Genomic DNA, 21,067 nt, shown 5'->3' on the forward strand with positions numbered 1-21,067 from the left:
GTAACAGACCCCTTTTGGAAATTGGAAGAAAAGTTTTGAATCCTCTTCTCAAAAAATGAACAATTAGCACATACGAGATATTGTCCATAATTTTAGGGAGTCCATGAACTTCTGAAACCTGCCGTGGACTCCAAGTCTTGCTCTCACCTGTCTTACCTCCCAAGAAGCAGCCCAATACTCAGGTCTATTTTAGAACACGGTAACTAGTAAACTGGAAGCTGCTTCTGGAAGCAGGTGGATTTAGGAGATCAGGAGGCGTCATTACACATTCTTTTTACTTTGCAAAGAATTAAGATGTGGATAATGCGACCGAAGATGTCTCATTCCTGATCTTTTAGGAGGCTGTTATGGACAACGGCAAATAATGGTTTCTGACCTCAGACACAGCTGAATCATTCAGCAAATATTTACTGGGCGCCTGATATACACAGGCATTGTGCCGGAGCCGAGCTCCCCAAGTTTGACACGCATTCAGGGGAGATGGAAAGGTCTCTGGGTTGGCAATCTGATTTTTGTTTTCTCTACATCCTAGACTTGTGAGCTTGGTAAATCACTCAATTTCAAATTGCTTCGTGCATTAAAGTGGAGGAGAACTGTCCCAAGTCTTCAAAAAGGTAACTTTTGTAAAGATACACATGGACTTATGGAAAAAAAACTTAAATACGAGGTTTAATGAAGATGAGAGTTGGGAGGGTCGCCCCTTGAGGGAAGAGACTGTCTACTCCAAGTCTCTACACTCCAGCCAAGGCGACGCCCAGCACAGGGTCGCAGTCCGTTTCAATGAGCCTTCCGGGGCGGATCAACTTCCGCTTCCGCAGGGATGGGCGTGAGAGCCTGACGCCACGCGCAGGCTGGCGACGGACTGTCCTCACGCGCATGCTCCGGGGCAGAGGGGGCGTGGTGAGGCGCGGCCACCGCCGGCTCGCTCTCCCGGCTGCCGCCCGCGGTGGGCGGGGGCGCGCGCGCGCGCTCGCTCGCGCTGCCGGCTGCGTACAGTAGTGACGGCCGCGCGGGAGCGGTCACATGACCGTAGCGGCTGCCTGTACAGTAAGGACCCAATATGGCAGCGGCGGTAGCAGTGGCAACGGCAGCAAGACCGGCCGCCCCTTAGAGCCCCCCCTCCGCGCACCACCCCCGCCGCTTCCTCTGCTCGGGTGCTCCTCCGGCCTGACTTCCCCTTTCTCCCACCTTTCCCGGCACCGCGGGAAAAGCAGCGCAGGGCAGAGCAGGCAGGGAGGGCGGCCGGAGCCCGGACACGGGAGCCTCCCAGTCAGTTCAAGACCCGACATGAGGGAAAAGGGCCGTAGGAAGAAGGGCAGGACCTGGGCGGAGGCCGCCAAGACGGTAAGGGGGAGGGAGCGAAGGGGAAGGCCGGGAGGATCTGGTCCCCTCGCCGACCTCCGGAGGCAGGGGAAGGGAGGTCATTGGCCCAGCGACCCGGCGGAGGGGGGCACAAAACCGCGCCGGGAGGCGGCGGCGGTTCGTGTCGGGCTGTGATCCCCGTGGGCATGGAGGCGCCCCGCGGAAGAGGGTCGCCGCGGCGCGGTGCTGCGCCCCGCGACTGCGACGAGTCCTCGGCGTGTTGGGAAGCTTGCCCCTCGGGGTCGCGTCGCTCTCGGCCCCGACCCGTGGTCGCCCCCGCCCCGGCGCGGGGGAGTCTGTTGTGCTGGCACAGCAGCCGGTTCCCCTCCCCGGTGCGGCGGAGGATCCCCCATTGGATGCGGACGGGAGGAGGCTCGTGCGTGCACCCAGCCCCGGGGAGAAGCGGGGAGCACAGAGCTGGGTCGAGTTCCCCCGCAGGAGCGGACAGGGCGCCGCACCTCGGGCTCCCTGCTCCTCGGGGCGCCCAGACCCAACGCGGGGTCACGGGGCGCCCGTTTTGTTTGCTGTGGGAGCTGAAAGTGCAGGAGGTGTTTAGACACCAAGTAACAGGTGGGACTTGTAGAATTTTTTTTTTTTTTTCTGTTTCCGTAGAGACCTACTCTGAACAAGGCAGCAATGCATGGCGGGACGTGTAGTTTGCCCGGCCTTGACTTTTCCGTAGTTAAAGTGATGGTGGTGGCCTCACGAAGTTGTACTTAGGGGGTAAAACCATCTTTTTTTCCCCCCTTTTTTTCCCCTTTCTAAATTTGCTATAACGAGATTTAGAGGTAGGTTTTGTGTGTGTGTGTGTGTGTGTGTGTGTGTGTGATTTTTTTTAAATAGGGCTGTTTAGGATTAGTGAGAACTTTTATGTTTTATGAAAAAAATTTAAAGTGTGTGTATACGTGTGGAAGTGAGGATGTAGCAGGAAAGTAACAGGACCTGAAACAGCCTGTTAGCGCTGGGAAGTGAGAAGGTGTGGGGGCATTATCTCTAATGGTGGATCCTGTCGGTAATACGGTAATACTTGAACTACCTGGGGAACCCTTCTCAGTGAGCCTTTATTATGTGATTGGTTTCTTTTTGAATGAGATGTTTCGGGATAGAAAAGTAATAAATGTTCACTCTGGGAAATTTGTGAAGATTATAGAAACCTACAAAGAAGGAAATTTTAAAAAATCACCTATTTCACCCCTCGGCTATATCTGTTAACATTTTGGTATATATTAGGGGGTTGATGAGTCTTACACTGTTTCAGCTGGACATGTGAAAAAGCCCATTTTATTTATTGAGTGTTTTTACATACAGTTTGCCTTCATAATTGTGACTGCTGGTAGTTACCCTCTAAAAGATTTATAACATTCTATAGAAATGATTTTCTTGGTGGTCTGGAAATTGCCCCTTCGCAGAAGACTGTTATACTTTTTTCTACTTGATGAATACCTCAAGACCTCTTCCTTTTATTAAAAGGAGGATGGTAAATTTTAATTGTAAACTTTATTAGATAAGCAGGCCCTCACCCTAGTTATGTTAATTAATTTTGTCTCTAGAATCTTAGTATTTTTTGAAGTATTATTTCTTTGGATGAAATAGTTTAATCATTGGGAGATTTGTGACAAATAGGGGAAATTTGTTTACATCTGTTTATATTTACCTGTAATGAATTAGTATGTTTATTTATAACTAGAGGCCTGGTGCACGAAATTCCTGCACTTGGAGGAGGGGTTCCTCAGTCCGGGAGCCTTTGGGGGGGATGTCTGACTGCCGGCTTAGGCCCGCTCCCTGTGGTGGTGAGCGGGCCTAAGCTGGCAGTTGGACAGCCTTAGCGCTGCCACGGAGGTGGGAGAGGCTCCTGTCACCGCCGCTGTGCTCACCAGCTGTGAGCCCGGCCCAGGGCTTCTGGCTGAGTGGTGCTCCCTCTGTGGGAGCGCACTGACCACCATGGGGCAGCTCCTGTGTTGAGCATCTGCCCCCTGGTGGTCAGTGTGCATCAGAGCAATCAGTCGTTCTGCTGTTCGGTCAATTTGCATATTAGCTTTTTATTATATAGGATAAACATTTCATGCTCTAGCTAGCTGTGTGAAAAATAGTATTTTAAAGATGAAAAGACTAGTTTTTGTTTCTTAAAATGTTTTTATTGATTTTGGAGAGAGAGGAAAGGAGAGGGAGGGAGAGAGAGAAAGAGAGAAACATCAATGAGAGATCATCTGCTTCTAGTACACCCCCCACTGGGGATCCAGCCCACAACTGGGTCATATGCTCTGACCGGAATCCAACCACAGGACAACTCCCAGTCCACTGAGCCACAAGGGCTGGGCAAGACTAGTAATTAATAGAGTTCTAAGTGAGTTCTTGAAGGGATCAGTGTATTAGTGGTTTGGTGTCTTTATTTTATTCTGGTAAATGTATAAGGCTTCAGTCTAAGTAAAAATGAATTTTATTTTATTTTATTTTTTTTTTTCTATTTTTTTTTCTTACCCCCCTACCTCCTGCCCCCCAACCCTCCCCGGCCTTCCTGCTGCAGTTTGACAATCTGTTTGAGGCAGCTCTGCCCCTGTATCTATTATTGTTCAAAAGTTTAAAAAAAAAAAAAAGTTTATAATGGTCTCTATTATCCATGAATGAGTGAGATCATGTGGTATTTTTCCTTCATTGACTGGCTTATTTCACTTAGCATAATGCTCTCCAGTTCCATCCATGACGTTGCAAATGGTAAGAGTTCCTTCCTTTTTAGAGCAGCATAGTATTCCATCGTGTAGATGTACCACAGTTTTCTAATCCATTCATCTACTGATGGGCACTTAGGCTGTTTCCAGATCTTAGCTATGGTGAATTGTGCTGCTATGAACATAGGGGTGCATATATCTTTTCTGATTGGTGTTTCTTTCTTTCTTTCTTTATTTATTTATTTATTTTTATTGCTTAAAGTATTACAAAGGGTATTACATATGTGTCCATTTTATCCCCCCGCCCTAGACAGTCCCCTAGCTTCCCCTATCCCCCAATGTCTTATGTCCACTGGTTATGCTTCTATGCATGCATACAAGTCCTTTAGTTGATCTCTTACCCCCCTACCTCCTGCCCCGCAACCCTCCCCGGCCTTCCTGCTGCAGTTTGACAATCTGTTTGAGGCAGCTCTGCCTCTGTATCTATTATTGTTCAAAAGTTTATCATGGTCTCTATTATCCATGAATAAGTGAGATCATGTGGTATTTTTCCTTCATTGACTGGCTTATTTCACTTAGCATAATGCTCTCCAGTTCCATCCATGACGTTGCAAATGGTAAGAGTTTCTTCCTTTTTAGAGCAGCATAGTATTCCATCGTGTAGATGTACCACAGTTTTCTAATCCATTCATCTACTGATGGGCACTTAGGCTGTTTCCAGATCTTAGCTATGGTGAATTGTGCTGCTATGAACATAGGGGTGCATATATCTTTTCTGATTGGTGTTTCTGGTAAAAATGAATTTTAGAAAGAGAATAGCACTAATACTTTCCTTCTTGTAGCCAAAATCTAGAAAATAACATACCCTTTTTGGTTTATTTTATCATCTCTCCCTCCCTCTCCTTTCCTCTCTCTCCAAAATCTCCAATTCCTCTATAAAATGAGGAATTAAAGTAAACCTCAGTGCTCAAAAGGTTTCTGCTTGTATGAAGTTTAGAAGTAAATGTAAGAGGAATAAACAAAAGTAGATCTTTAATATTTTAGACTGTAGAATGAGATCAGAGAATTGGTGATTTAACAAATGGAAGTAACTTTGACCTAAATTAAGAAATAGTGCCCTGGCAGAGTAGCTCAGTTGGTTGGAGCATCCTCCTGATATGCCAAGGTTTGGGGTTCATTCTTGTTAGGGAACATACAAGAAGCAACCAATGAATGGATAAATAAGTGGAACAATAAAGTAATGTTTCTCTCTCCCTCCTCCCTCCCTCCTTTTCTCTCTAAGATCACTAAAAAAAAAAAGGGGGGGTGCATCTATAATAATAAAAACATAATATGCTAATTAGGCTGGACGTCCTACCAGATGACCTTCCAGATGAAGCCAGGGCTGTGAGGGAAGCCTGGGTCCTGAGTGCCAAAGGGAAGCCAGTGCCAGCACCCAGGGGAAGGAAGGCCTACTCTTGCACGAATTTCGTGCATCAGGCCTCTAGTATATTTATAAGATCAAGAAAACTAGGAAAAGTAAATTTTTTTTTTAAATCCTCATTTGAAGACATGCTTAGAGAAAGAGAAACATCCATGTAAGAGAGAAACATCAATGATTGCCTTCTGTACATTCCCTGACCAGGGATGGACCACCCCCCGCCCCCCCAAAAACCCATATGTGCCCTGACCAGGAATCAAACCAGGCAACCTTTCGGTGCAAAGGATGATGCTTAACCAGCTGAGTTACTCTGGCCAGGCAGGAGAAGTCAGTTTTAAACTTATTTTATATCATTACGGTCAAATATTCTAGGAACAGAGTTTCAGCAAGGATGTAATAAAATTATTTATGAACACAGGCAGTATCTGCTTCTTATCTTATTGTGTTCTTGGTACCTATATTTTAGAGCTGTCCTGTTTTAGGGAGCACTATTAAAATAGGGTTGTATTCCTAACCAATAATGAAGCAACAGAAATAATTATTCAATCATTTATGTACGTACATGATATGGGTGTGTATGTGGGTATATGAGAGCTACATGGGTTGATGTAAGGTTGCTATGAACAATCTAAAGAAAATAGCCTGGCTGGTGTAGCTCAGTGGTTGAGCATTGACCTATGAACCACACCTGGAGGTTACGGTTTGATTTCCGGTCAGGGCACATGCCTAGGTTGTGGGCTCCATTCCCAGTGTGGGGCATGCAGGAGGCATCCAATCGATGATTCTGCCTCATCATTGATGTGTCTGTCTCTCTCTCTCCTCCCTTCCTCTTTGAAATCAATAAAAAAAACAGTTTCATAACTATTATATATAATATATTATATTATATTATAATTAAATTAAATTAAATTAAAAATAATATATAATATATATATAATAAGTTTCATAACTATTATATAATAGTAAAATCATGCCATTTTGCCAAAAGGCTGAGTAAGTGTATAGACAGGTTCCAGTAACTAAGGACACTGGATAGAGGGAGTCTTCCTGCTGATCTTATTTCTATTTGTATTATAAAAATACACTATTAAAAAATGCATTATTCAGGTGAGAGATCTGTAGAATAGTGTTTGCTGCAATTTAAATAGAAAAATTTATAGTAAGACAGATATTGAGAACCATTGCACTTGACTCTAATGTTCATTTATGCTTATTTAAAAAAAGACACGGTATCATCTAAATATTTGATGACATCCCTGAGGAATTTAGCTGTTTTTGCAAAGCAGAGCTTTCAAAATAGTATATTGTTAAACTTGTTTCTTTTCTTTTTTTTTACTTTTTTCTGGTCACCCACCACAACTAGGAAAGCATTAAAAGAGAAAACAACCTACGAGGACAGATTTGTTGTGATTACAGGTGGGAGGGACAGAGACACAGACCTTAGACATGTACACTAGAGGTATCTTTTGGGAGTAAAGTAGTCCAAGTGTGACAAGTGAAGTGTGGGTGTTAGAGTTGAGGAGCACAGCAGTCTGTAGTGTAGATTGGTAGCACATGGTTTGTAGACTGAAGAAAAAGTGGTGTGGGTTTTTTTGGATGGCATTTATATAGACTTCATTTACATGTTAATATTATTTTGAATGTACATAGATTTTTTTTCTTTATTTTTTTAAATTGCTTTCAGAGAGAAAGGGAGAGGGAGAGAGAGTTAGAAACATCAGTGATGAGAGAGGATCATTGGTCAGCTGCCTCCTGCACACCACCTACTGGGGATCAAGCCCAAAACCCCAGCATGTGCCTTTGACCAGAATTGAACCCGGGACTCTTCAGTCCACAGGCCAATGCTCTATCCACTGAGCCAAACCAGTTAGGGCCATAGACTTTTATTTTTGTCATTTACCTAAAGTTATTTAATGTTGGGGAATAAGATGGAAGATAAAAAATTTCTGTTGAAGGAGTAAGACTTTTATGTAGGAAGTATAGAAAATGGAAAATAAAATTGATTTTAGAGAGAGGAAGAGGAAGAGAGAGAGAAACATCCATCTGTTGCCTTCCAAATGGGGATTACAATCTGGGTATGTGCCCTTGACCAGAATTGAACCTGGGACCTTTCAGTCTGCAGGCTGACTCTATCCACTGAGTCAAACCAGCTAAGTCTAAAAAAATGTTTTTTAAAAAATTAAAAAAGATTGAGAAATTGCTCTTATCCATGATTTTTATTTTTTATTAAAAATATATATATTTATTAATTTCAGAGAAGAAGAGAGAGGGAGAGAACGATAGAAACAAATGATGAGAGAGAATCATTGATCTGCTGCCTTCTGCACGCCCCCTACTGGGGATTGAGTTGTAACCTGGGCATGTGTCCTAACCGGGGATAGAACTGTGACCTCCTGGTTCCTAGGTCGACGCTCAACCACTGAGCACACTGGCCTGGCTGATCCATGATTTTTAAAACAATAACTGCATGTTTTATTTCAACTCTATTGAGGTATAACTGACATAAAATTATAAGATATTTCAACATTTATCAACTTGCTACCTGCAAGTCTGTCTGTGCTAGATGATTTGATGTAACACTTTCTTTAGTGATCTTACATCTTGCCATAAAAATGAAGTAAAGTTTCCTTGTGTTTTGCTTCTTCAATTTTATATTATTTTTAGTTCATCCCTCCTTCTGTCCTGTTTTTGTGTTCCACAATGCTCCTAACTCATTGAAGAAAAAAATCAAAATCTTATTTTGAACACAAGTTAAACCTCTTTGTGAAAGATGCCGCTGCTCTATCTCCTAGAATTCTGACAGAAGCTGAGAAAATAAGGTCAGATTTGCAGAAGTCCTTGCTGTTTCATCATCCACAGAATCTATCCACCCTTAAAAGGCTGTGCAATTTTGCTGTCGGTGAAAGGGCATTATGTTTTCATTACAAACACTGTCTGGAAAGAGGCCAGTATGTGGAAGATACAATTATAGGGAATTGACCAGTAGGGTTTTCTAAAACCTGCTATTTGTGTCCTTTTTACAGAATAAACTCTGAAACCCCTTTGGTTCTGTATTTTTTCTTTTCATGTCTCATAGAGGCCATCCTCATAGTTTTTAGTATTGTGAAATTTAGTATTTTTAGTGCAGTTTGATTTATCATGTTTTTAGTGTGTGTGTGTTTTTAATCCTCACCTGAGGATATAGGATATTTTTTTATTGATTTGTAGAGAGAGAGAGGGAGAGAGATATCAATCTATTTACCATGAGTAACTTTTTTAAAACTGAAAACCCAGGTATGTGCTCTGACCAAGAATCAAACCTGCAACCTTTTGGTGTATGGAATGATGCGCCAACCAACTGAGCTACCTGGCCAGGGCTGTTTTTAGTGTTTTAATTTTTTTTTTTTTTTACATTATTATTATTTTGTTAATCTTTACCCAAGGATATTTTTCCATTGATATTTAGGGAGAGTGGAAGAGAGAGGGAAAGACAGACAGAAACATCGATGTGAGAGAAACACATTGATTTACTTGCCTCCTGCACGAGCCTCGACCGAGGTCTGGGCTGGGGAGGAACCTGCAACCACCAAGGCATGTGCCCTTGACTGGAATCGAACCCGGGACCCTTTGGTCCGCAGACCAATGCTCTATCTACTGAGCCAAACTGGTTAGGGCTATTTTTAGTGTTTTAAAAGGTAATTGAATGTACCAAGTTTTTGAACTTTTTATTTTTGTAAAGGAAAAAATTATTTAGAAAGTTTAGAATTAAAAATACAAAGATGAACATAGGTGCAGTTTTGAACTCTTTAAATATGACTTAAATACAATAGTATTACTTGCTTTAACATTGAGTTTCTATTAAAGTTATATAAACTCATTATTATTATTTTTTAAAAATATATTTTTATTGATTTCAGAGAGAAAGGGAGAAGGAGAAAGAGATAGAAACATCAATGATGAGAATCATTGATTGGCTGTTTCCCGAGCACCCGGTACTGGGAATTGAGCCTGCAACCTGGGTATGTGCCCTGGCCAGGAATTGAACTGGTGACCTTTCAGAGCAGAGGGCACACTCAACCAATTTAGCTACACTGGCCAGGGCTTAATCTTTTTTAATTGGAGGTAAAAAAAGACATTGTTCTCACTTTCAAGAGAATACAATTTGAGTAAAGTTAGTCAACTATATTAAGTGTTGTTTGCCAGGAAAACAGGTTGAGTATCTCTGTCTTGTTTGTGAAATAAAATTATTTCAAGTCCCACCTGGGTATTTGCCTCCGAAGACCCTTTATTTTACTTTTGATCTTGCTTGACAAAACTAGAACTGGTTAAATGGTGAATACACATGTTCGGTCCTGGGCTTCAGGGGACACTGTAAACCTTATTAATTATAGTGTCTTCTGAGTAATTTGATCCATCTTTTAGTAAAAATTATGTTGTAAAAGACGTTTCATTGGAAAAATCTTTGGTTTACTGACATTTAGTAGTTGATACTACATTTAGAATGGACTTTCATTGGAGTTCACAGCTTGGGATGGCCTAAATCATTCTGAATCTTTAACCCACTGATATCTGAATTATTTAATAGCTGGTTTAGCCATATTCAGTTTCAAAGTGCTTAATGTTGTTAGTGACTTATTTCTAAATAATAATGTAAAATTTAAATATATTGCTGTTGATTTATAGTGGTTAGTTTTCTATATGATTTGAGTGGTTCTGACAAATTTTGTAAGCTTATGCAGATGGTACCATGAAATATATTAATATGTAGGAAATATTTTCTTTTATTTTGTGTGTGGTGTGTGTGTGTGTGTGTGCGCGCGCGCACATGCATCTAGATGTAAAATAAATGGAATACAAGAAAAAATATAATGGAAAGAAGTTTTATAAATATTAATTACCCATGAAAGACATAATGGGGAATAAAAAACAATTTTTCATAGCAACTTGGGAATAACCTTAACAATCTGGATTTGATGTTGGTTCTGACATTATTATGCCATCTTGGAAGATTCTTTAAACCAGTGCACAAACAATGTGTATTAGAATCATCTGGAGAGCTTGCTATAATGTAGATTTTTATTCAGTAAGGTCTGCAGTGTAGCCAGAAAGTATGCATTTCTTTTTTTTTTTAATGTTTTTTTAAAATTGAGTTTTAGAGAGAGAAGAAGGGAGAGGGATAGAGAGATAGAAACGATGAGAAACATTAATCAGCTACCTCTAGCACGCCCCCTACTGGGGATCCAGCCTGCAACCTGGGCATGTACCCTGATAGGGAATTGAACCAGTGACCTCTTGGTTCATGGGTTGACGCTCAACCATTGAGCCACACCGGCCGGGCCAGAAATTCTACATTTCTAACAAGTTCCCAGGTAATGCTGGTGCTTTGGTCTAAGGACCATTTTTGGAGTTGTAGAGATTTATACTGAGTTTTCTGTTTCCCCAACTTTAAAATAGAGATATTAGTAGAACTTAGCATTTGGAATGTTAGATGAGAATGTATGAAAAGTTCTTTTTATAATGACTAGTATGTTGTGAACACGGTTAATATTGTTGAAAAATTAATAAATATGGATTATTTTATATTTCTGAATGATAAAACTATATACTGTAAAGATGTTATTTCTTAGCAAAGAGTCACAGAGGTTTGAGACTACTAATGAAAAGCCTTGTAACCTCAGGGACACCATTTGCTACTTGTTTCTGAAGGTCAGTGTGTAACCACACGGGCTTAAACTAGCTATAAACAAGTTTGGGAACCCATCTATTTCCTGCTTTAGGAGATTCTGCACCAAACCCCACTCTCTTGACTTATACTTTGGGAACTGCTTCTGAGAACACCTTGTGGCAAGGAATGGCAGGCAGCCTCTAAGAGCTGAGTGACTGCTGGCCAAGAGCCAGCAAAACAGAAAGGAACTGAAACCTGCCAACAAATAAGCTTGGTAGTGAGCGTGGAAAAGAACCCCAAACCTCAGATGATTTCACAGTCTGAGCTGACAGTTTAATTTCAGCCTCATGAGACCCTGAACAGAAAACCCAGGTAACTACCCCATGTCCAGAATCCTTCCACACAGAAACTGAGATAAATTTGAGTTGTTTTCACCTAAGTTTTGTAATAAAACATAATCATAAAGTACATTTGTATTGGGGCTGTATAATAGCAAAATAGTAATAATCCTGAAATTTGGTGGAGGAGCGGGGGGCTCTTTCAGGGTTGGTCTTGGAGGTTTGACCTGGGTAGTCAAGGATGATGGATAAAACATTTAGAGGTGAGTATGGCTAAAGGCATTCCAGGCAGAGGGAAGACTGAAAAATGTTTGATGCATAGCTAATTTACCTTGGAGCATTGTGAAGCGTAGTGAAAAACAAGACCAGGAAAGGTAGGTTTGGGCCAAAATATGGAGAGTCATAGAAGTCGGGCTGACAAGTATTTTTATTCCTGGAGTCATAGAGAGTTTTTATGCAGGTGATAACATCTGTGTTTCAATCTAATTGGGCCAGTTGTGGGATTTATTGTAGAGGACTGAAGAGTAGTTGTAGAGAGCTTTTGAGGGTTAGAGTAGGACTCTTTGAATTAAAAGGATGGGCCCTGGCTGGTTCTAGGTTAGGATTGGTGTGTTATTTTTTGCTCTACTGATGTTGAATTTAAAATAAATTTAGTTATAGTAATTTGTAACATAGGTTTCCTATTTCACAAAAATTTCATGAATTATTTAAATTATAGAAATTAAATTAATTTGGAAAAGTAGAGAAAAAACTCACTATCATCTGACATAATATAGCTTAACATTTTGGGACTTACAGTCTTTGATACAGTTTTCTATGTAGTTGTAATCAATCTCTTTCTGTTTCTAATCTGCTTTTTTATGTATTAAGAAGTATCTTATGGGTCATTTTCTGAATCATTGATGCAATCGTTTGCTTTTAATTTTTAGACTACTAATATGGTAGATAACATTAGTTTCCAAATTTTGAATTGGCCTTATGTTCCTGGGGATGAGGGAGTGGCATCTCACTTGGTTGTGGTATAATATGCTTTTTATATATTGCTGTATTTGCTAATATTTTGTTGAGGACATTCACAGTTATGTTCATGAGGGCTATTAATCGTAGTTTTCTTGGACTATGTCTGGGTTTTGGTATCAGGATAATGCTGCCTCATTTAAAAAGCTGGGAATTCTTCCTCCCAATTTTATTTTGAGTCACCTGATGCCAACATTTCCAGCTGAGGTCCCTGCTAAGGTCAAGCAAGGTGATGCTCTGCCTTCTTGTTTTAGTTCTCATAGTGAAAACATGTTTTGTGTGTGTGTGTGTGTGTGTGTGTGTGTGTGTTTTAAATGTTTTTATTGATTTTTTAGAGAAAGAGGAAGGGAGAGAAATACCCTGTATATTATGTTAGTGGCAAGTGCTATGGGGAAAAATAAAGCAGGATAGCTAGGAAATGCTGTGCTGGGTGTTTGCAATTTTTAATATATATATATATATATATATATATATATATTTTTTTTTTTTTTTTATTGACTTCAGAGAGGAAGAGAGAGGGAGAAAGAGAGAGATAGAAACTTCAATGATGAGAGAGAGTCACTGATTGGCTGCCTCCTGCAGGCCCCACACTGGGTTTGAGCCTGCAACTGGGCATATGCTCTGACCAGGAATTGAACCATGACCCCTTGGTTCATAGGTCATTGCTCAGTCACTAAGCCACACCGGCTGGGCTACCATCTTAATCATTTTATTACACTTAATACTACTGAACTGTACACTAAATCTCTAGAACTTTTTCCATCTTGTAGAACTGAAATACTGTAGACATTAATTAATTTTTCATTTCCCCTCTCCCCTCATAGTCCCAGGCAACCACCATTCTACTTTCCATTTCTATGAGTTTGAACTACTCTAGATATCTCATGTAAGTGAAATCATACAATATTTGTCATTTCATCATTCACTTATTTTACTTAGCATAATGTCATCAGGGTTCCACCATGTCATAGCATGTGTCAGAATTTCCTTTTTTTTTTTTTAATCCTCACCTGAGTATATTTTCCTTTGATTTCTTTTAGAGAGAGTGGAAGGGAGGGGGCGAGACAAAGAGAGAGAAACATCGATGTGAGAGAGACACTTTATTGGTTGCCTCTCACATGCACCTCAGGAAGCAGCCAGAGATCGAGCCTGCAATCCAGTTTATGTGCCCTTCACTGGAATCAAACCTGGGCCCCTTCAGTCCTTGGGCTGTTGCTCCAGCCACTGAGCAATACTGGCCAGGGCAGAATTTCCTTTGTAAGTGTGTGTATGTTGTGTGTGTGTGTATACCACATTTTGTTTATTTATTCATTGGTCAGTGGACACTTAGTTGGAATTCAGGCCATTTTCAGTTACAAAAATAGCTTCAGTAAATATTGTTGTGCATATATATTTGTGTCCTTGTGAGAATATCCTATATAATAAAAGGCTAATATGCAAATAGACCAAATGGCTGACCGACCAGTCACTATGACATGCACTGACCACCAGGGGGCAGATGCTCAACGCAGCCTCTTCTGTCTCCGCGGCAGCACTAAGGATGTCTGGCTGATGGCGGGCCTAAGCCACCAGTCGGACATCCTCCGAGAGCTCCTGGACTGTGAGAGGGCGCAGGCCAGGCTGAGGGCCGCCCCCCCCCGCCCCCCCAGTGCACGAATTTCATGCACTGGGCCTGTAGAAGTCATATAATTTTTATATTGGAACTAGAGGCCCAGTGCATGAAATTCGTGCATGGGTAGGGTCCCTAGGCCTGGCCAGTGATCAGGGCCAATGTGTGAGGCGACCGGTGGGGTGATCAGGGGGGCCCCACTGGCACCCACCTTGGCTGGCCTGGGACCTGCAGGCTGGGATCAGCTCCTGCGTTGAGCGTCTGCCCCCTGGTGGTCAGTTGGTGTCATAGTGACCGGTTGTTCTGCCGGTCGTTCTGCCCTTTGGTCAATTTGCATATTAGGCTTTTATTAAATAGGATTGTTAAGTCAAAGATATATCCATCTAAGCCAAATTGTGCTTCAAAAAGGGTTGTATCATTTTACAGCAGTGAATAACAGTATTTGCTCCCCACATCCTAGACTTTTAGTCATTTTCACCTTTGTCAATTCAGTGGGTGAAAAAAAAAGCTGGTTTGATTTCGATTCTATATTTGTGATTATATGACTATTGTTGAATATCATTTTAGATGTTTACTGACCACTTGTATTTCTGTTTCTCTTTATATCCTTCATTAGTTCTTAATTTTGAATTGTTGGTGTTTTTCTCATTGATTTATAACAACTTACTCTGTGTGTGATGTTTTCCATTTTTTTCCTAGTTTTTCTTTAGCTTTTGTTCATGGGTGTGCATGCGCATATATGTAGTACCAAGTTTTCCATTTGGAAAAATATATTTTACTAGTGGCCCGGTGCATGAAATTTGTGCACATTAAAAGGGAATTAATTAGAGGAAATATTTTAATATTGCTATTTGCCCTTTCTCTATAATAGAAATGTCAGAGATGAAAGAAAATTAGTAAAATGTATATGAAAATCTCCCTCCTTTCAGAGTCTGGGGCGCACCGCGGGATCCAGAGTCAAGTCCCCGACCACCCATGTGAGGCTCAAAATTGCGTGCGACCCAGCCCTGCAGGGCACCGGGATAGGGGGTGCGGCCTTAAGGCCCCCAGCCCAGCCTCAGGTCCCCTGGCCCTGGCGCCGGGGTTGGGGGCGTGGCTTCAGGACCCCATCAACCATTGCTGGGCGGGGATGCAGCCTCAGGTCCCCTGTCAAGCCCCGCTATGGCGAGGGCACGGCCTCAGGTCCCCCAGCGCTGGAGCAGGGGGTGTGGTGTCCCGGTCTCAGGTCCCCCGGCCCCCACGTGAGAGCACGAGGGAGTGATGACCATTTGCATATTAGCTGTTATATAGGATTCATTTCAGAGAGGAAGAGAGAGGGAAAGAGAGATAGAAACAATGATGAGAGAGAATTGTTGATCCGCTGCATCCTGCACATTCAACCATGCCAGCCTGCAACCCGGGCATGTTCCCTGACTGGGAACCAAACCGTGACCTCCTGGTTCATAGCTCGATGCTTAACCATTGAGCCATGCCAGGCGGGCTGATTAAAGATATCTTTAATGACAACATAATGTATCACTGTTTTCAATTTAGAAATAATTTATTGAGTTCCTCCTGTCTTTCAGGCATTGTCTAATTGGATTACCATGAAGATAAAGAGACTTGTGGTTTCCGCTTTGCTATTGAATTAGAGATCTCTTTGGGAGGGAGAGTTAAATTGATTTATTATCTTAATATTGGGAATTTTGATTGTTTATTTTTTAATTTTTATTTTTTAATTTTTATTTTTTAAAAATATATTTTATTGATTTTTTACAGAGAGGAAGGGAGAGAGAGAGTTAGAACATCGATGAGAGAGAAACATCGATCAGCTGCCTCCTGCACACTCCCTATTGGGTATGTGCCCGCAACCCAGGTACATGCCCTTGACCGGAATCGAACCTGGGACCTTTCAGTCCGCAGGCCGATGCTCTATCCACTGAGCCAAACCGGCTAGAGCTGATTGTTTATTTTTATAACTGTTACAAATAATAACTTCAGTGAACACCTTTGTGCCTAGATCTTGTATGTATTTCTGTTATTTTGCTTTTATAGATTGCTGGGAGAAAAGTTATTGGGTAAGAGGATGTCAATCTTTGAAAGGCCCTTAAAGTTACATGTTACCAAATTGTTTTCTGAAAGGTGTATCACTTTACTGTCCCAGCTGTGTAATGTGTGTGGGCCTGTTTTACTGAACCCTTGAAGGATTGAATATTTCCACTTTTGAAAATTTTTGCTATTTTGTTAGGTGACAGATAGACTTTCAGGTATGAAGTGGAAAAGTTAAGTCAGATACAGAGAATGGCATGAGCAAAGGTAGGACGTTGGCAGTGTGTGTTGCAGGATATTGACACTCCCTTACAGTTTATTACTTACACAGCTAGGGTTTCATATTAAGCCCACTCTTGTTACCATGCCTGGCTACATGTCATATAGTTCTCAGCTTAAATGTTGGGTAGTCATTGAGGCCTGACTGCTCAGAATTACCTCTTTTCTCATTTACTATAAACCTTATCACCCTGTTTTATTTTGTTTATTGCACTTAAACCACTATTTAAAAAATATTTTTTTGCTTACATATTTATTGTCTGTTTCTACCATTAAAATTGCTAACTTTCTATCTTTTCAGAAAGTTCTTCCATTTCCTTTGTGGATTTTTTTTTTAGAAGTTTTTATTTTATTTATTTGTTGTTTGACTAAACATCTGGTTCCCCACCAGCTTAGGAGAATTAAATCTATCTTATTCACTGTTGTATTTCAGCATATGGCACAGTGCTGACCGTAATATTTGCTCAATAAATATTTGTTGCAAGTTGACAAAAAGCACTATGTGTATATCACTCCTGTTGTCATTGAGAATTTCTGGTTGACGCTGGTCCTTTGTGGATTTGACAAAGTTAGTTAGTTGGTACATAAGTGTTTTATTATTTTGTAGTTACTGTTATTTGAAATATTGCATAATTTTTATAGGAAGAATTAAAGGTTCTTTACCTTTGTTTCTGTAGTTCTTTATGTCTTTTGTAGTATTTCTTCTCATATTATAGTTGTCTATCTCTCCCTTTCCCATCTTCTCTCTACCCTAGTTGTGAACAACAGGACTTGTTTCATATTCATCTTAGTATCCCCAATTTTTGACATGTAAGGAGTACTTAGTAAATGTCCATTAAAATAAGAGTTAATTTTAGGAGTAGTGTGGATGTGTAACTGATGAAGAGGGAGTATATGTAGCATAAGGCTTAGGAGCAAAGAATTTCGTTCTCCATCACGTATTAGCTGATGTGACCGTGGTCAAGTGACTTATTTTCTCTGTGCCTCAGTTTTCGTATCTAAAAAAATGTCATAATAGTACCTACCTCATAGGTTTGTTGTAAAGATTGAATGAGCTAATATATGTAAAGCACTTAGGATAGTACCTGACACTTAAATGCTAGAAAAACATTAAGTGTTGTTATCTTCAGAATTTTGAGAAAATTAGGTTTTGAGAACTTTTTTGTTGCTTAAACTAGGGAGTGCACATAACATCTGGACTTCTTGGATAATCAGATAAAAACAATCTAAGCTAGGAATGAACTATATCAGAATGACTTGATTAGAGCTGTTCAGAATTGAGGTAAAACTACCCCTGGACTTACGAAGCCAGCCTATGTAATCTCTGGTTTTCCTAAGCTGCCTCTGTATAGATTTGTATTTAAATATTCTCAGCCACTTCTTATATTCAAGTTTCTACCCCTGAATCTACAAACTTATTTGCAATTGCACTTACCTTTCACCTTTCTTGTTTAAAAAATATATAGAGAGAAGCAATTTTACTATTGTCTAAAGCCTGTGTCCTGATTCCTCAGTCAATCATCACAGGTTTTAGACCTCCCATAGGTAGGCACTGGGGATACTGAAGAATAAGACAGATGGTCCCAGCCCTCCTGAGCTTATGTACCAGTGGGTAGGACAGATGATTTAAAGTGCAATTATAATAAATATAGTGTGGTAAGTACTACGGGGGGAGAGGGGGTTATAGAGTGCTGCTGCAGGAGCATAAATACTTTTGAAACATGGGAGGATGAAATGCCCAAGGGCAGTAAAAATTGAGACAAGAGAATCCTGAGGAAAATCAACATTAAAAGATTGTGGAGAATGAAAAGTTGCTGATGAAGGAGGTAGAAGGGAAACAAGGAGAGTCTGGTGTCACAGAAGCTGAACAGAGAAGTGCATCTCAGGACAGAGGTAGTGATCAAGAGATACTGCTAAGCAGCCAGGTAAGGTCCTTTTCCTTCTTTCCTTTTCTAATATTTGGCTCTATAAATCATTCCTCCTGTCTAAATTCCATGTATTCCTTGTTATTTTTGGTTCCGTTCCTGAACTCACACCATGCGTGTTTGTATGGCGAGTCTGGTAGGTGTGGGGTACTGCATCCTCTGAATTAATTTTGTCTGAGTGTCAAATTAGCACAGGTTCGGATAATTAAGGGATTTGTCTCATTTGTGTCTGCGTCTATTTGCCTCTCGTGTTGGGATGGGGAAAGTTGAGGTAGCTAAGGATACTTGGGTCTCCTTTTATTCTTGTCCAGTGAAACTTGTTCAAATCCATTTAACAAAATTCCTCGAATTCAGATTTCCTTCACTTTTCTAGGAGTTGTTTTAACACCCTGTTGCCAACTTGGGATTTCCCATGCAGTGCTAAACCCCCTCAAATTTGATTTCTTCCTTCCTGATGAAATGGAATCTAAACTTGTAAAGCTAGGTAAAAGGCTTCTTATTGCTACGTAAGTCCAGTGAATTTTGAAGTTGTTATCTCAACTTCTAGGCAGTTTTTGACATTGTTGACCACTTCATCCTTCTTAGAATGTGTTTGTCTTTTGTGAGGCACCATATTCTTTGGTTTTCTTCCAGTTTCTCTGGCCATTCCTTAGTTTATTTCCTAGTTTTCCTTCTCTGACTCGTAAACATTGGTATATTGGCTCTGTAGCCTAGGCTCTAATCAGTCATTCTGCGTATTTCCTGGGTGACCTCATTCATTACTGTGGCATTGATTAACCTAATTCAAGGTTTTGGACAGCAAGTAAGCCATAAAACATTGAAGTAAATCTATAAAGATTCATGTTTTTTTATCTGTGCATTTTATTTTTTAATATACTTTTATTGATTTCAGAGAGGAAGAGAGAGATAAAAACATCAATCATGATAGAGAATCACTGATTGGCTGCTTCCTGCACACCCCACACTGGGGGCTGAGCACATAATCTGGACATGTGCCCTGACCTGAATCGAACCGTGACCTCCTGGTTCATAGGTCAAGGCTCGATCACTGAGCCATGCCAGCTGGGCTGTGCGGTTATTCAGATTATCAAAGTAGTTTCTAAAAATTGTGTTATGTGGTTCCATAAACAGTTCCAATGGAATATTTTGTTTGATAAACACTGCCCTCCTGTGGTTAAATTAAGCTAAATGTTTTTATAAAACTAGTGTTTTCATTTATATTAAACCTGTGGTAAAAAAAAAAAAAAAGTAATATTATTGCAATACACTGATAATATTGTAATAGTAATGTAATGGAATACTGTATTTTTGCTCAGAAATATATGTAGCCTTGTTGTTTTCAATTTTTTCCTCTTTGGTTTCTCTAGTGTGTGTCTACATTTTCCTCTTTCTCTGTCTTTGCACATTTTCCTATTAAAAATAAGTAAATTAAAAGAGTCAAGTGAAAATGAAAAATATTAAGCTATTGAAGGGAGGAAAGGTATACTTAAATGTAGATATGTTAAAACCAAAAGAGCCCTGGCTGGTGTGGCTCAGTTGGTTGCGTGTTGTCCTGTGCACCAGGAGGTTGCCTGTTTGATTCCTAGTCGCGGGCACATGCCTGGGTTGCTGGGTCCATCCCTGGTAGAGGGTGTGCAGGACGTAGCCGCCCGATGTTGTGCTCTCACGTAGATATTTCTCTCTCTTTGTAAAAATCACTATTATTATTTTTTAATTAAAAAATATGTTTTTATTGATTTCAGAGAAGAAGGGAGAGGAAGAGCAAGATAGAAACATCAGTGATGAGAGAGAATCATTGATCAGCTGCCTCCTTCATGCCCCACACCGGTGATTGAGCCCGCAACCCGGGCAAGTACTCTGATCAGGAATTGAACTGTGACCTCCTGGTTCATGCATCGATGCTTAACCACTGAGTCATGCCAGCTGGGAAATAAATTATTCTTTAAAGAAAAACGACCAATCAGTTATAATACATGAAATGAATAGAAATCTCCGTGGAAAAACAACAGAAATGAAAATATGAAAAATAGGCTGTAAAAGTATTTGCAGTAAATGTGACAGTATAAGTTTTAACAAATTTAGTGTGAAAATAGAACTCTTATTGACAAAGGAGGCAAAAGCATACAATAAAGTAGAACAGTCTCTTCAATAAATGGTGTTGGAAAAATTGGACAGGTACATACTGTTTGGGTCTGTTCTGCATATGTGCCTCCTAGTGGCTAATTTGAAAACCAGATAAGTAGTATGTTGAGGGTCGGAGCACCATATGCATAGTTTGGGGTGACCTCAGGAGTTTTTATAGAACTTTATGATATCTCTTTCTTCAGCTCCTTTTTTTTTTTTTTTTTTTTTTTTGCACTTTCTGCTTCTAGAGACCCTTCTCCCTTGTCCTGTCACTGGATAACTGGAGTTGTCATTTCTGTTTTGCTACACACTTCCACAATCACATCTGCCTTCCATGCCAGGCAGCAAGATGGTAGAGAACGAATATAAGCCATGAGGATTCCCTTCACACTCATGGGACCTTTCTTGGAGGTTTAGGTCCCTCTCTATCCATTGCTGTTATCATCACTGCCACAACTGCTGCCTTTAGATTGCCTGGGGACAGGGGCCAAGAGAAAGGGAAAACAAAACAAAATCCCAGAGGGTCCTCCCTCTGCTCTTCAGACCAAAAAGGAAAAGTCCTCTTTTGAAATCATTTCTGCCGGCACCGAGAGTGCAGTTTTGAGTTTGGACTGCCATTGAGTCCAGGCTAGGTAGTCCCATGGTACTTCTAGTT

The 21,067-nt window shown here is 40.7% G+C and overlaps 1 protein-coding gene across 4 annotated transcripts in view; it reads left to right on the forward strand.

Annotated features, from left to right (window-relative positions):
- The first annotated feature begins 1,041 nt into the window (after positions 1 to 1,041).
- The window catches only part of ASXL2 (ASXL transcriptional regulator 2), a 92,202-nt gene continuing 72,176 nt past the window's right edge, over positions 1,042 to 21,067 (forward strand). For 2 of the 4 annotated variants that reach the window (XM_036335140.1, XM_036335142.1), the window contains exon 1: positions 1,045 to 1,344. In XM_036335140.1, coding sequence (XP_036191033.1) covers positions 1,288 to 1,344 — 57 coding nt within the window. In that variant the 5' untranslated portion in view covers positions 1,045 to 1,287. Of the gene's footprint in view, positions 1,345 to 21,067 lie in introns of all 4 variants that reach the window. The other 2 variants (XM_036335143.1, XM_036335144.1) reach the window with 2 other exon arrangements.

The sequence above is a fragment of the Myotis myotis genome, unplaced genomic scaffold (assembly GCF_014108235.1).
Source record: "Myotis myotis isolate mMyoMyo1 unplaced genomic scaffold, mMyoMyo1.p scaffold_m19_p_14, whole genome shotgun sequence".
In the NCBI taxonomy this organism is placed as follows: domain Eukaryota; kingdom Metazoa; phylum Chordata; class Mammalia; order Chiroptera; family Vespertilionidae; genus Myotis; species Myotis myotis.